The sequence below is a fragment of the Vigna radiata genome, unplaced genomic scaffold, assembly GCF_000741045.1.
Source record: "Vigna radiata var. radiata cultivar VC1973A unplaced genomic scaffold, Vradiata_ver6 scaffold_153, whole genome shotgun sequence".
NCBI classification, from domain to species: domain Eukaryota; kingdom Viridiplantae; phylum Streptophyta; class Magnoliopsida; order Fabales; family Fabaceae; genus Vigna; species Vigna radiata.
The window spans coordinates 218,840-231,398 of NW_014542917.1; the positions used below are offsets into that span (position 1 = coordinate 218,840).

Sequence of the window (12,559 nt, forward strand, 5' to 3'; positions counted from 1 at the left end):
ATGCAATAAAGGACTTAGATTCAAATCGTATCCAACGGATCTGATTAGTTGACTCCATAGTCTCGTGGAAAAACGGACGCAGCGAATCCAGCGTCGTGTGTGCACACGTGTAAATTGCATAGCATTTGGGATGCGAAATAAACGATGAGGAAGTGATTGTTGGGTTGGAGTGAGTTTGATGTTTGATGTGATGTCCAACAACAACAGCAAGAAGCGCCGCCATGCTCCGCCGCCACCAGCAGCCGACGCTGTTTTTCGCATCGTGTGTCCGGCCTCGAAGGCGGCGGACGTAATGGTTCTGTCCGGCGATGGAGCTAAGATTATGGTGGAGGACTTGGGCGCGGCGGAGGAGCGCGTTGTTGTAATCGTGGCAGCGGCAGGCGCGACTTCTTCCGAGGAATCGGCTGCGCAGGCTGCATTGATTAGGGTTTTTGAAAGAACGGTGGAAGATGAAACTAAGAATTCCAGCAATTCTACAGTGTCGTGTAAATTGGTGGCGCCTAGCTATCAAGTTGGTTGCGTGCTAGGGCGAGGAGGCAAGATCGTCGAAAAGATCAGGCAAGAGAGTGGGGCCCACATCAGGGTTTTGCCCAAAGATCAACCTCCTCTTCCTCCTACCGGAGATGAATTCATTCAGGTATTATTATTATTATCTAATCAAAACGCGCACACTCTTTGCCGTTTGATAATTTCTTTGTAAACACTTGCAGAATTTGTAACATAAGTTCATCTTCTGCCCTAATCAAGACTAAGATATATAAGTAATTCAGATTAGCTTATGGAGAAACTTTCCTTACTTTTATTTTTATGTAGGCAACAAATTAAGAATGTGATACATGTATGTGACCAAATTAAAAGATGCTTTACTCGTGTGAAGATCAAAATGAAAATATGCGACATTACTAGGAACTAAACTGAGCTGCTAGGGGATAATGGTGGCGTAGACCAAATCAAGTAGGGTTTACACGAATATGAACCGATTTAGTAAATGCTTAGTAGAGGTCTATTAAAACAGCGATGGATCTTTTTCTAATATGGACTATGATTCAATGATGTTGAGTTGGGGCCATTGACGTGTGCAATAAAGATTAAATTAAAACTACACTACAAACGGACTAAATTAAGAGTGTGCAAGGGGACAACGGTGACAGAAACCAAATTGACACGTATAGGTACTAAATTTATGGATTTCTAGATATCGAGACCAAATTAAGAATTCACTACATGTGCCGGGACTAAATTATACACTTAACCTAGTTTTTTTTTTTTTTTCTCTAGCAAATGCTGTGGAGAAGTTTATTAAAACAGATTTGGCTCTTTTTCTTACTATGGACTATGATACAATGGTGTTGATTTCGGTCTTGTGATGTGTGTAGATAACAGGAAACTTTACGGCAGTAAAGAAAGCGATTTTATCTGTTTCGACTTGTCTTCATGATAACAATGGACCAAATTCTGGTGCGTTTAAACCTTCTGGAGCAGCTCCTGCTCAGGTTGATGGTTATCCTCAACGTAGTTATGGGTCGTCTGGTTCATATGCTCCACCTGATCACCATTCCAGAGGTTATTCTTTTCCGGGTCCAGAAAGTGCTGGACCTCCTCATAGGATGTTTGTGGAAGAGGAGGTTGTCTTCAAGCTGTTGTGCCACCATGATAAAGTTGGTAGTCTTATTGGCAAAGGCGGTTCTGTGGTGCGGGCTCTTCAAAATGAAACTGGTGCATCTATCCAAATTGTTGAGGCTGGACCTGATTCAGACGAGCGCATTGTTGTGATATCTGCACGAGAGGTATGAGATCAACTACTTTATTTGTCTGATAAGCAATGCTCTACCCGTGTATGATAGCTTGTTACACAAAATTGACCTTGCTATATCTTTGTTTGCAAAGTTTTGCTTTGATGGGAGTAAATTTTGTCGGATCTTCAGTATTCTGTCTTGGAAAGTTTCTTGTTTGTAACTTTGGTTGCTTGTTGAGGTTATTGTGAGCTGGCTCTCTGGTGTCAAGTTATTCTGGAGATCTTTGTTAAAAATCTAAAATATGATTGTTCTTTTGTTATAATCAAACAGGTAACCTTTGTCTGATTTTTGTGGCTGGGGTTCATCTTCAGAGTGTTTACTCTGAGTTGCTGTTGAGTTATTCTAATCATGGTAACTTCTCTGTATTGGTAGTTTTCTTTGTAAAACATGCTTGCAGCTTATGAGAGTGTTGTAGCAGAAAATTATAAAACCTGATATACAATTTCCATGATATTTGTCAAGTAAACAAACTAAACATGATATAGTCTTCTGTAGGTGTTCGAGCAAAAGCATTCCCCTGCACAAGAAGCTGTCATCCGTGTTCATTGCCGACTTACAGAGATTGGATTTGAGCCAAGTGCTGCAGTTGTTGCTAAGCTTCTTGTGCGTTCACCACAGGTGGGTTGCCTCTTGGGCAAGGGAGGTCTTGTTATATCTGAAATGCGAAGGGCCACAGGTGCCAGTATACGCATTTTTTCAAAGGAACAAGTCAAGTTCATTTCCCAAAATGAAGAAGTTGTACAGGTAATTGTTGCTTTAGACACTTTCATGTGGATTTTATGCACATTTAATGATATGTACTATTGAAATTATATGATGCATTTTCTTTGTGTGCAATGGTTAAAGAGAAAATTAAAATAAAAGAAAGAGGAGAGATAATCTTTAGAAACAAAATTTAAATTTTTTCTTCCATTTTCTCTTTAACTTGAATTTCAAACATTTCTTTCTCCCCTCATTTTCTTTCCTCTATATCAAATAGAGGTAAAAGTACGACAGATAGAATAAAGGGTGCAAAATTTCCCATTTTACCAAGTCATTAGGAAATGTCGTATTTCTCTTTCCCTTGAATCTAAATGCTTTTGACTCTAATTTGAGTTTTGCTCTGTAATTTTTAGTGTATCTTGAGGAAAAGCAACTTATGTCTTTTCATTTTCATTGGCTTACTCCAACTTTGTATCCTACCGTTCAACATTAGTTTCAATCCTGTGTGAGCTTTGCCCAGGTTTTGAGCTAGTTGCTTTTCTTCATATGGCTATTGGACTACCCCGTGTTGCCAGTTTAGGGAAGAAAATGAAAGGAAAGAGAACAAAAGCAAATATGATTTTTTATGTTTTTTGGTAGGAAATATATATTTATATTTATATAATGTCATAAATATTCTTAAGAAATAGATACAAAATATTGGTATCCTGGCCATTTACAATATCTTTCTCTCCGCTTTTTGGACGGATTGCTAAATTTGTGGATCCCACAAATTTTTTAATCTTTCTCACTTTTAAGAATCCAAATAAATGCTTATTGTAATGAGTACAAGGATGTGGTGATAACTTCTTATGCTGGTGTCATAGTATTTAAAATCCAGATTCAAGTCATAAAATCCCTTGATTTTGCTCTTTTAATCCCTTCTAAATAATATCCAAAACCTAGTTAAAATAACCTGTGGACTAGTTGGTTCTCCTGCGTTCACACACTTTGGGAACGATCCTGTAGCGGATAACCCTTGTTTGATCTTTTGCTGTGTGCGAAACTCATTAAACTAGCACCAGTTACAACTGCGAGCGAGATTTGTTTCTAGTCTAGTGGGTTGAGAAATACTTGTTCCTGGACAAAAATTCCTAGTTAAAATCCGTCTAAAATCACAATTTAAATCCCAAAATAGCTAAAATCCTTTGATTATACATTTTTGTTGGCGTCTTGTTTGGACAATTGATACGATTTTCCCACTTTTTATTTTTCTATCACGACTCACTTTGAACAGTGCACACCATTTTCTTGTTTGATTTGGTAAACGTGTGAAACCTAATCACTATGTGAGGCATTCTCTGCTTCATTGTCCTTCACCATATTTCGCCAAGCGTTCTTTCTCTATTCTTCCCTTTTTCTTCAGGTCATTGTTGTTCTTCCTCCGTTCATTGAGCTGGTGCTGTTCTCTGTCCGTCTTCCTCCACTCGTCCTCTGTTTGAACCTTCATTTCACTTTTGGAATTTTTATTCTTGTTTGAATTACAAACCCACCCTTTATCGTTGTCTGAACCCACACAACAACCTTTATGTTGTGGCACGTTTGTTGACATCTAGGTTCTAGGATTATATTGTATTATGAATTGTGTAAAATCCTATTCACAGTGTGCGATTATTCTTTACCTACCTTCCCGATTTGAGGTGAAATCCTGATTTTAACTAGGATTTTGTTTACTCACATTGTTTAGCAGCTAGTGGGAAAATAAGGACTTCCAGTTCTTGTTTGCTGATAATCCTGCTGTCAATATGCTTATATTTAGATTTAATTTTTGTATTTTGGTGGTCTTCTGTGCTACGAGTACGATCTAGCAGATTAAATAAAATTGTGTTCTATCACAGGTTATTGGGAGCTTACAATCCGTTCAGGATGCTTTGTTTCACATAACAAGCAGAATTAGGGAAACCATTTTCCCAGTAAGGAACCCTCCAAATTTTAATGCACCACCACATTTGCCACCATATCCAGAAATGCCACCTCCTTTATTTAGGCCAAGAAATCACATGATGTCCTCTGGCCACCCTCCTCCTTCTCCTCAAGTTGGGCACCATGGAATCGACCATTCAACTGTTCCCCCCATGCCTATTGACCATCAGCAACATGCATTTGTACATGGTATGGGACGTGGTCCCCCAAACATGGATCGAGTTCCCTATCCTCGTGGTTATGAAGGGCCAACTTCTCCAAGATCATGGCATCCTCTGGTCAGTCTCCCTTTCAAATATAGGGTTTAATGCCTGGGGATTCTTTTTTTTTTTTTTTTGAGTTTGGGGGGAGGAGAGGAAGGGTATGGGGGTTACACCTCCCTGCAGCCTGCCCTTTATATTTCGGAACTATGTTTGCATAACGCTTTAGGTTTATATTTCAGGCAGTTAACAGAGGAAATCCAGGAACAGCTGATACTTCTAGTTTTTCCTCCAGAAATGAGAACCCTGGAAAGTGAGTTTAGGAAGTATTTTTGGAAGTGACTATATTTTATCTAAGTCGATAGCTGTTTCGAACATCTATAAAAGCAGGTGTTGTACTAAATATCTTATAATGGTGTTTTGTTATTTGCAGGAATGGACACCCATTACAGAATCCAAATAACTTAACGATTGAGATCACTGTCCCTCACATGTATTTAGCCCACGTTTACGGAGAGAAGAATGGCAACCTTACTCAGATTCGACAGGTCTGTTTATATCGGATAAGTAATTCATTTCTTACTGTTTGCTGAACGGTTGTCTTATAACAGTTTTGTTCCATTTGGTTTTCCTCAGACGTCTGGTGCAAACGTGGCGATTCATGATCCAAAACCTGGAGCCACTGAGGGTCTGGTGATTGTCTCTGGAGCACCAGATCAAACTCATGCTGCTCAATGCCTGATTCAAGCTTTCATTTTATGTGGGCAGACCGTAGCCTGAAACTGCAGGAACAAGAGGCAATCTAAAAGCAGCAGGACTTATAATAGATATACCCATCATGATAGATTAAGGATTTTATATCAAGGTTGTTGTACCAATTTTCAGAATTTGGTTGTTCAATTAGTATAATTTATTTGTTCTTTACACCCGGGTGATGGTTCCTTTTTCAAATTCTGCTCCTGGTAACGAGCTATCCCATGTTGAAAAGCTTAAAAGGTGAAATGAAAATCACTAATTACTGAAAGGTGTATATATATAAATACAGCTACAAGAAGTGCATTGATTGAAGCTGTTCAGCATTACCCAAAATAAAAATCTCTGAAAAGAAGTAGCTGTCACGGACAATAATGACCTTCTGCATATATTTAAAACAAAATACAGAATGCTCATTTAAACAATTTCATTCACTAAAAACATAGTAGAATAAGTTACTTTCTACAATTTTTTTTATCTTGGTGCAAACATTCTCCCACCATCCTTATTCATGAAATCTCTCCATTGTGACTAAAATAAAGTTCATCACGATAAATCATCAGCTTCTCCTGCAACTCTATGGTTGGCCTCCAAACTTTTATTCTGTAAATATTCAATTCCAGGAAAAATTAACGTCATAAAATTAAGTTGGCAAGAAATTTATTGAATGCATGGTATCTTACCTCATTTTTTATTGGTCCAGATATGGGTGCCGCCCTTGATAGGTCCCTCAAGGTTCCCTAAATTAATATACGACACAAAAAAATTTTGCTGAATGTAACTGATATTACTAATAAAATGAGAGAACTTGTGCAATACCTATAGTGGTACAAGAATCCAACGGAATTTAAATCGATTTGAAACATTTTCCTCATCTCCCAGATAGTAAATGGGTCAGATATTTAAGAGAAAGTTACTGTTTGTGTTGTAATCTCCTTAAATGCATTTTGGTGAGATAGCACTGAAGAAAACAAATTAATATTTTACACTTTCCTCAAAACCTAATAAAGGCTTGAGAGTGAACTGGCAAATTGTGGTCCATACCCCACAAGGATATATAGAATCTTTTATCTATGCTGGTCTCTCTCAAAATCAGTGCCAAAACATTCATTCAAAAGCTTTCATCTATTTATTATCTTTGTTTTCTTCTCAAAGTAATTTTATATTTCCGATTTTATGCTGAGTTACATTCACAGATTCCTAACTTCACGTGGTTAATAAAACTTCATAACATTTTGTTTTTATCCAATTGTGGGGTTTATAAGGTATTGGCCTCTCCAACAACAATGGTCAGTTTATATGCCTTTGATTCACATATATAAAACAAGATTCTGATATAGTCATTCTAAAAATATTAAGACACAATACGTGCAAGAAACATGTTTAAAAATTCATAAATAAATAATTGAAATTGCGAAAATCCATATCAAAAACATATTTTAGACATTGCTAAAATAAATAATCATATCATAAATTACTACCCACAATCTCTTTTCTTTCTTGAAATAGTTCATAAATCGAACAACTTTCAACTTCTCTTTATCAAGAGACAATATTAAAAACGGATATGTGAAACAAATTGAAGTATTTATGACATAGTTTCACAATGTTTGGTTTCTCTTAACAGCTATCAAAGCTTTCCACTATTTCTCTTACAGTCAATAGATATATTTTAATAGCCATCAAATTATTGACACTGCATGTATACACACATGCCATAATAAAGTATTAGGATGTCAACAATGAATTGGACAAAAATAAACCACCACAATGTACCTTAATTTTGTGATGTTCAGACAATAATTAAATTTATGGCGCAACATGGAATATATAAAATAAAACAATAGCAATGGACGTGAGGAATAAACATAACTCTCATTTACCTTGTTTGCCCACATAAGACCACAAGCATTGCAGAGGGTTCTTGGCCCTTCAGGCCCACGTCGCATCATTGGTGTGCACTTCTCACTGATGCCACAATGCCTACAACTGACATAAATTGACAGAAAACACTGTTTGTTAAATGATATACAAGACATAATCTCCCTCTAGTCCTAGGATGAACTAGTAAACTTACACAATATCTTGCAGCTGGGATCCATTATTCTCTGCCGACCAGTTTTCATTTGGCCCCCAATTTGTTGCAGTTGATGCAGATTCATCGTGATTGGACTTTGAAGATGTAAACTGACCTTTATTCCTTTGCATCCTACAGAAGTTACTTGTGTTCGTTAGCAAGTGGTGCAGATATATTAAGGTAATATTGCCAGTCAGGATGTGGATTTAGAAATATATTTACATGATAAAAAAGCAAACACATAAACTTGCAAGATATCATACATTCACTGTGCTATTACATCACTTTAAGAAAGCTAGAGCAATAAGAAGATAGATGATGGTACATATTTCACAGGTTTTAGATGGAACTTCATTGGACCATGGTAGTTGAATCGAGAGACAAATTATGTATAAGAAAACTTATATTTTAAAGCATGAACCATATTGTATTGAATCATAAGATTCATAAACATTCAAAAGTACAACGTATTCTTAAATATATAAGACATTCAACATGCAAAGATATAATTAATAACAAAACAACCACGTAGTCAAAAACAGTGGTTGTATTGTATCTATGTGTATGTACTACACAATTTCAGCAACACAACCTTCAAAAAAGAATGTCGTTGCTACATACGATTACTATAACCATGGCTATATCCTACTAAATAAATCCAAAAAAATTAAGTGCTGTTGTTGCTGCTACTGCATAATTACTGCATTCTATGGTCTTTGCTTACACATACTAAACAACCTCAAAAACAAAAACAAAAATTCTATCCTAATCAATCATATTTCATCCTCTTCCTCTTCAATATCTACGTCACTCAAGTCATCTTCACCTTTTATTAGAAGTTCTTCCCCTTCTTCAGTGTCTTCAACTTCTTCCTCATATCCTACTTCAACATCACTGCACCAGCATGTGTTGTTGAAGAGTCACTAAGTTCACTATGACTGTTCCGCTTTTTTACTGTTCCGTTGTTCTCCTGTTCTATTGTTCACAATCCTCCACTGTGCTACTGTTCAGCTGTTTCTAGTAAGTTTGTGCTAAGGGTTGGAGGGAAAGTGCGGATGAACAATACGCATCTATTTGGATGAACAATACACATCTACTTCCGCTAAGTTCACACTGAAAAGTAAATTTAGGGTTTTTATCAAACCTGGTAAAACCCGAATGCAATTTTCTACGATTCAGGGTGGGATTCAAAAAACAATCACAATTCACACGATTCTAAGAGCAATTCGAACAATACGAGTGATTTGGGAGCAACAATGAGTGTTTCAACGATTTGTATTCTGGGGGAGAATAATCATATTGCATGATTGTATCGTGTACTGCATAATACGTTACTGTGCATTGGATTGTCTAGCAATCAAATCCCCCATTTATTGCTGAGTTACACCTAAGCCACATCATTGGTACTTGTTATCAAAGTTATGCTTTTTATGGTTTTCTCAAAGAAGAATATCCTTGCCCTTGGCAGATTTGAAAGAGTGAAAAAACCTAACAAACCAAATTATAATAGATCATGGATTCTGAAAGAATTTAGACATGATATCCCAAAAAGTACAATGAGGCAATACATGATAACAATGCTCTAATAAACAAATTTAGATTATTGCAGACCCTTCACGGAACTCACCGCTGGGTTCTGTTTTCACCTTCTAGTGTTATCAATAACACAACATTACAAACATAAATGGACTACAGTAAAGTCCCAATTTTAACCCAAAGAAGTGAACAAGAATACGTGGAAGCTTAATCTAAAAAATAATGATAGGAAACACCATACCTTAATGCTACTTCTTTCCGAACAGTGTACCGAATTTTTTTGTCAAAATTTCGTTCCTTTCGCTTTTCGCGAAACCTAATCAACGAAGCTAATCTCTGAGGGACACTGAATTTTTGCGGAGTACCAGTAAATCCCTAATAAAATACTTCATGAGCCATTTATTTGACAAGAAAAAGAGCATCAACTGCATTCCAACCAAATAAAGTAGTAATACCCGGTTATTATGGTGAGGAGACACTGGCATGGTAGGCATGGTTGGAGGTATTTCACGGCCTCCCAATAATAGTAGTACAGCTTGAACCTGAGGAAAACATCGCAGGATTTTCATCAGTGAATCAATGTTGGTAGTAGTTCCTAACTTGGTCAATAATGGATTAAATTATTGATTTTAATTGTTCAAGCCATTTGTACAATCACAATATAACACATAACAAAGAAGCTTGTTAAACTTGCAAACAATGATAAATTTAACATGGAATTTATTGAAGGTTGAAAATAAACGTCTGCGCCTGTGCAGATGCTGGAAAGGGGTAAGAGGAAAATAACTAGTCAACACTTCTCAATTGATTCTCTCAGATATAGAAGAAATAATATTCTACTTTATATCAATTATGAGGTCATTGAACCTATAAATACATGAAGCTACAGACTAGTTTAGGAAATATGGACAACTAATCCTACGGAGACAAATCCCTGCAATTATGGGTTAGTTATTAAATACATAAACCTATTATTCACAGAGAGATACCACAGTTATAAAGAATAAAATTCCAAAAGAATAGAATGGGCACCTCGGTTTTGACAGGTAAAACTAGTTGACAATCAAGATTTTTTTTCCAATAGGAAAGGTTGGCTGCAAGAATTGAGCAGCAACATCATGTTAAAAGACAAACCATTCACCACTAAATTTCTTGATGACTTTACCTGTGATTTTCTCACTGGATGACCTACTCTTCTTACTAAAAGTTCCCACAAGTCTTCTCCACATCCAAACCACCTAATACAGATTTTATCACTCTTCTTCTACAACAGGTGTTATTCCAACTTTCCTTTCATTGCATTCATGTATAGTGTTTCCACTAATCCATCGCAACACTTCTTACCTCTAGTGTATGGAGTTCATTGTTTTCTTCTACTCGGTTCCTTACAACACTGATGGTTTAGAGGCTGTGAAAAAAACTTTCACCCTAGTGCTACTAGACCATATTTTCATCAATGCATCCTATTATTTATAACTCAAGCATCATCATTTTTATGATCTGATGCATATCCAAGCTCAGAGTAGATACTCCGATGCACAACAATATAGGAGTCTTTAAATTGAACATACTTAATTAGCCACTGGAAATCAATATTTCCAAATAAGGCTTGAGAAGTCGAGACATAGTAGGTTGTAGACATGAGGAGCAATGTCATATTATGTCAATGCAAAGGTAAAAAAACATAAGTTGATGCACCTTTTCTGGTGACACGGAGTCAAAGACATAAACTTGGCCCTGAAAAGACAAAGTAAGCTGATCCCCAGCATCACCCCCTTGATCCATTATTACAGCGTGATTGTCAGGGAGATTTCCATGGCTGGAGGGGATATCACCTTCCACACTCTCACTTCCACCACAATTAGTATCACCACCATCATTCTGATCCTCATCAATCCCATTTCCATTGCTCATATGGTGCAATCCATGATGCTCATGTTCTTGCACATATGGCACATGTATAGGATGCTGTCCATCACTGATGTGTATCCGAGAATCACCCCCGTGAATACCATCCATGGTAAAACACCTAGGAAATGCCAGAAAGATTGTTAAAGGCAACCCAACAAAAACTAACAGTAAAAACAAGAAGAAGCACACAGTAAAAATGACAGATTGAAATGAAAACAAATTATGAACTCCGAACTAAGGAGAACACAAATTTCTTTCAGCAAACCAAACTACACATGAAAATCAGGAAAGTGCAAGGATAGTAAAACATGATAGTAAAGGACAGAGTGCAACATTTCATTCTAATTAAACACATTTCTAGGAAATTAAACGTGATAACGAGCTAAACAAAAAATGTAAAACTATCCCATCACAGCAAGCAGTAAGGAGCACCTCACTTAGCAACGGATAAGACAAAAAAGAGATTTTGAAACAGGGCAAACATCCGAGTGATACGATGATAGAGTTTTATAAATCCCTGAGGTAAAGCAATAGTTTTTCATGACATACAAAAACACCCAAAGAGCAAAAAGGATGGGAATGAAAGAGGGCACATAAAGTATTGTTGAAAATATTAAATGGGAATAAGGGATAAGAAAGAAAGAAAGCATTTTTAGAGAGAAGGAGCAGACCAACAACAATTGAAGATTGTGGGTTGATCTGCACAACGCCCCAGAGGCACCTCCGCAACAGAAAAAGGGGTTAGGATAAGGTCACACGATAACTAAGAAAACAGTGAAGAAGAAGAAGAAGAAGAAAATGAAAATGGAGAGAGAGAGAGAGTAACGGGGAAATGTATGAGAGAGAGAGAGAGAGAGAGAGAGAGTTAAAATGGGTCGGTAACAGAGGTGATGGAGAATGAGATCAGGGTCAGGGAGACACGAAACAGTGCCTTGTTTTGTTTCAAAGGCAATATTTTTTTTTTTTTTTCACAAACCGAAAAATATTTCATCATTGCGTGCAATGTGATTGCGACCACTAAAAAATTTAAATTTAATTTTTTTTTTCACCTTCACGGATAACTAAAAACATCCTATTATTCGAATTAAAGTAGTTCACTGTTCATGCCTTCCTTACTGTTTCAGTTTTCAGCATGTCTTTATTTATGTGGCTTTTTAACCCTAAAAGGTAACGTCAAGATAGATACCCATTTTTTCTGCACTTGTATTTGGTTTCTATAGAGAGAATAGAATGCACCCATAAGAGAGCATGCAAAACTCCGTATACAAACTAATATGTTGTTGTATTATCAAAAGAAAATTCACAAAACTAAAAATATTTCAAATTATATATATATATATATATTGTTTCGGTTGAATTGGTTTCAGGATATGTTGTCTTTTCTTGTTCTACTCTCTTTTAATGGTCCAATTCTTTCCGAGTATGCAATCCATTCTAATGAATTGTTGACCTGCAGAAGATACTCTAACGCTCAAGTGAGATATATTTCATAAAGAAGTCATTATTTTATTAGGATAAATCAAGGTTAGAAAAGGATGTCTTCACCTACACATCAATTGTATATTTATAGGACTTGTGGCCGTCAAACCCCTTGATTAACCACTAATGCGATATATTTTTAA

The 12,559-nt window shown here is 36.5% G+C and overlaps 2 protein-coding genes across 3 annotated transcripts; one reads left to right on the plus strand and one right to left on the minus strand.

Moving 5' to 3' along the window:
• The first annotated feature begins 70 nt into the window (after nucleotides 1–70).
• LOC106752650 (KH domain-containing protein HEN4) lies at nucleotides 71–5,586 on the plus strand. The gene is made up of 7 exons (XM_014634377.2): nucleotides 71–637; nucleotides 1,377–1,787; nucleotides 2,292–2,540; nucleotides 4,376–4,738; nucleotides 4,903–4,973; nucleotides 5,094–5,208; nucleotides 5,297–5,586. Exons 1-7 carry the CDS (start codon nucleotides 179–181, stop codon nucleotides 5,438–5,440), a joined length of 1,812 nt encoding a protein of 603 aa, XP_014489863.1. The 5' UTR covers nucleotides 71–178; the 3' UTR covers nucleotides 5,441–5,586.
• A 173-nt stretch (nucleotides 5,587–5,759) lies between these two features.
• Nucleotides 5,760–11,875, minus strand: LOC106752652 (GATA transcription factor 28). 2 transcript variants are annotated; one of them, XM_014634378.2, is made up of 8 exons: nucleotides 11,609–11,870; nucleotides 10,725–11,055; nucleotides 9,482–9,568; nucleotides 9,268–9,401; nucleotides 7,491–7,622; nucleotides 7,297–7,402; nucleotides 6,097–6,153; nucleotides 5,760–6,016 (listed from the first exon to the last, which is right to left on the minus strand). In XM_014634378.2, exons 2-8 carry the CDS (start codon nucleotides 11,043–11,045, stop codon nucleotides 5,960–5,962), a joined length of 894 nt encoding a protein of 297 aa, XP_014489864.1. In that variant the 5' UTR covers nucleotides 11,046–11,055; nucleotides 11,609–11,870; the 3' UTR covers nucleotides 5,760–5,959. The 2 variants fall into 2 exon arrangements, with proteins under 2 accessions (XP_014489864.1, XP_022632906.1); XM_022777185.1 differs by lacking the exons at nucleotides 5,760–6,016; nucleotides 6,097–6,153; nucleotides 7,297–7,402 and having other exon boundaries at nucleotides 7,487–7,622; nucleotides 11,609–11,875.
• Nucleotides 11,876–12,559: the final 684 nt, after the last annotated feature.

What these genes read in the sequence shown, in the direction of transcription:
- LOC106752650 (XM_014634377.2), top strand. Translation starts at nt 179, where the DNA reads ATGTTTGATGTGATGTCCAACAACAACAGCAAGAAGCGCCGCCATGCT. An exon ending in CCGGAGATGAATTCATTCAG is followed by an intron (nt 638 to 1,376) that starts GTATTATTATTA and finishes TGATGTGTGTAG; the next exon opens with ATAACAGGAAACTTTACGGC. An exon ending in ACCTTACTCAGATTCGACAG is followed by an intron (nt 5,209 to 5,296) that starts GTCTGTTTATAT and finishes GGTTTTCCTCAG; the next exon opens with ACGTCTGGTGCAAACGTGGC.
- LOC106752652 (XM_014634378.2), bottom strand. Translation starts at nt 11,045, where the DNA reads ATGGATGGTATTCACGGGGGTGATTCTCGGATACACATCAGTGATGGA. An exon ending in CGGAAAGAAGTAGCATTAAG is followed by an intron (nt 7,623 to 9,267) that starts GTATGGTGTTTC and finishes TAACTTCTGTAG; the next exon opens with GATGCAAAGGAATAAAGGTC. An exon ending in CTGGACCAATAAAAAATGAG is followed by an intron (nt 6,017 to 6,096) that starts GTAAGATACCAT and finishes GAATATTTACAG; the next exon opens with AATAAAAGTTTGGAGGCCAA.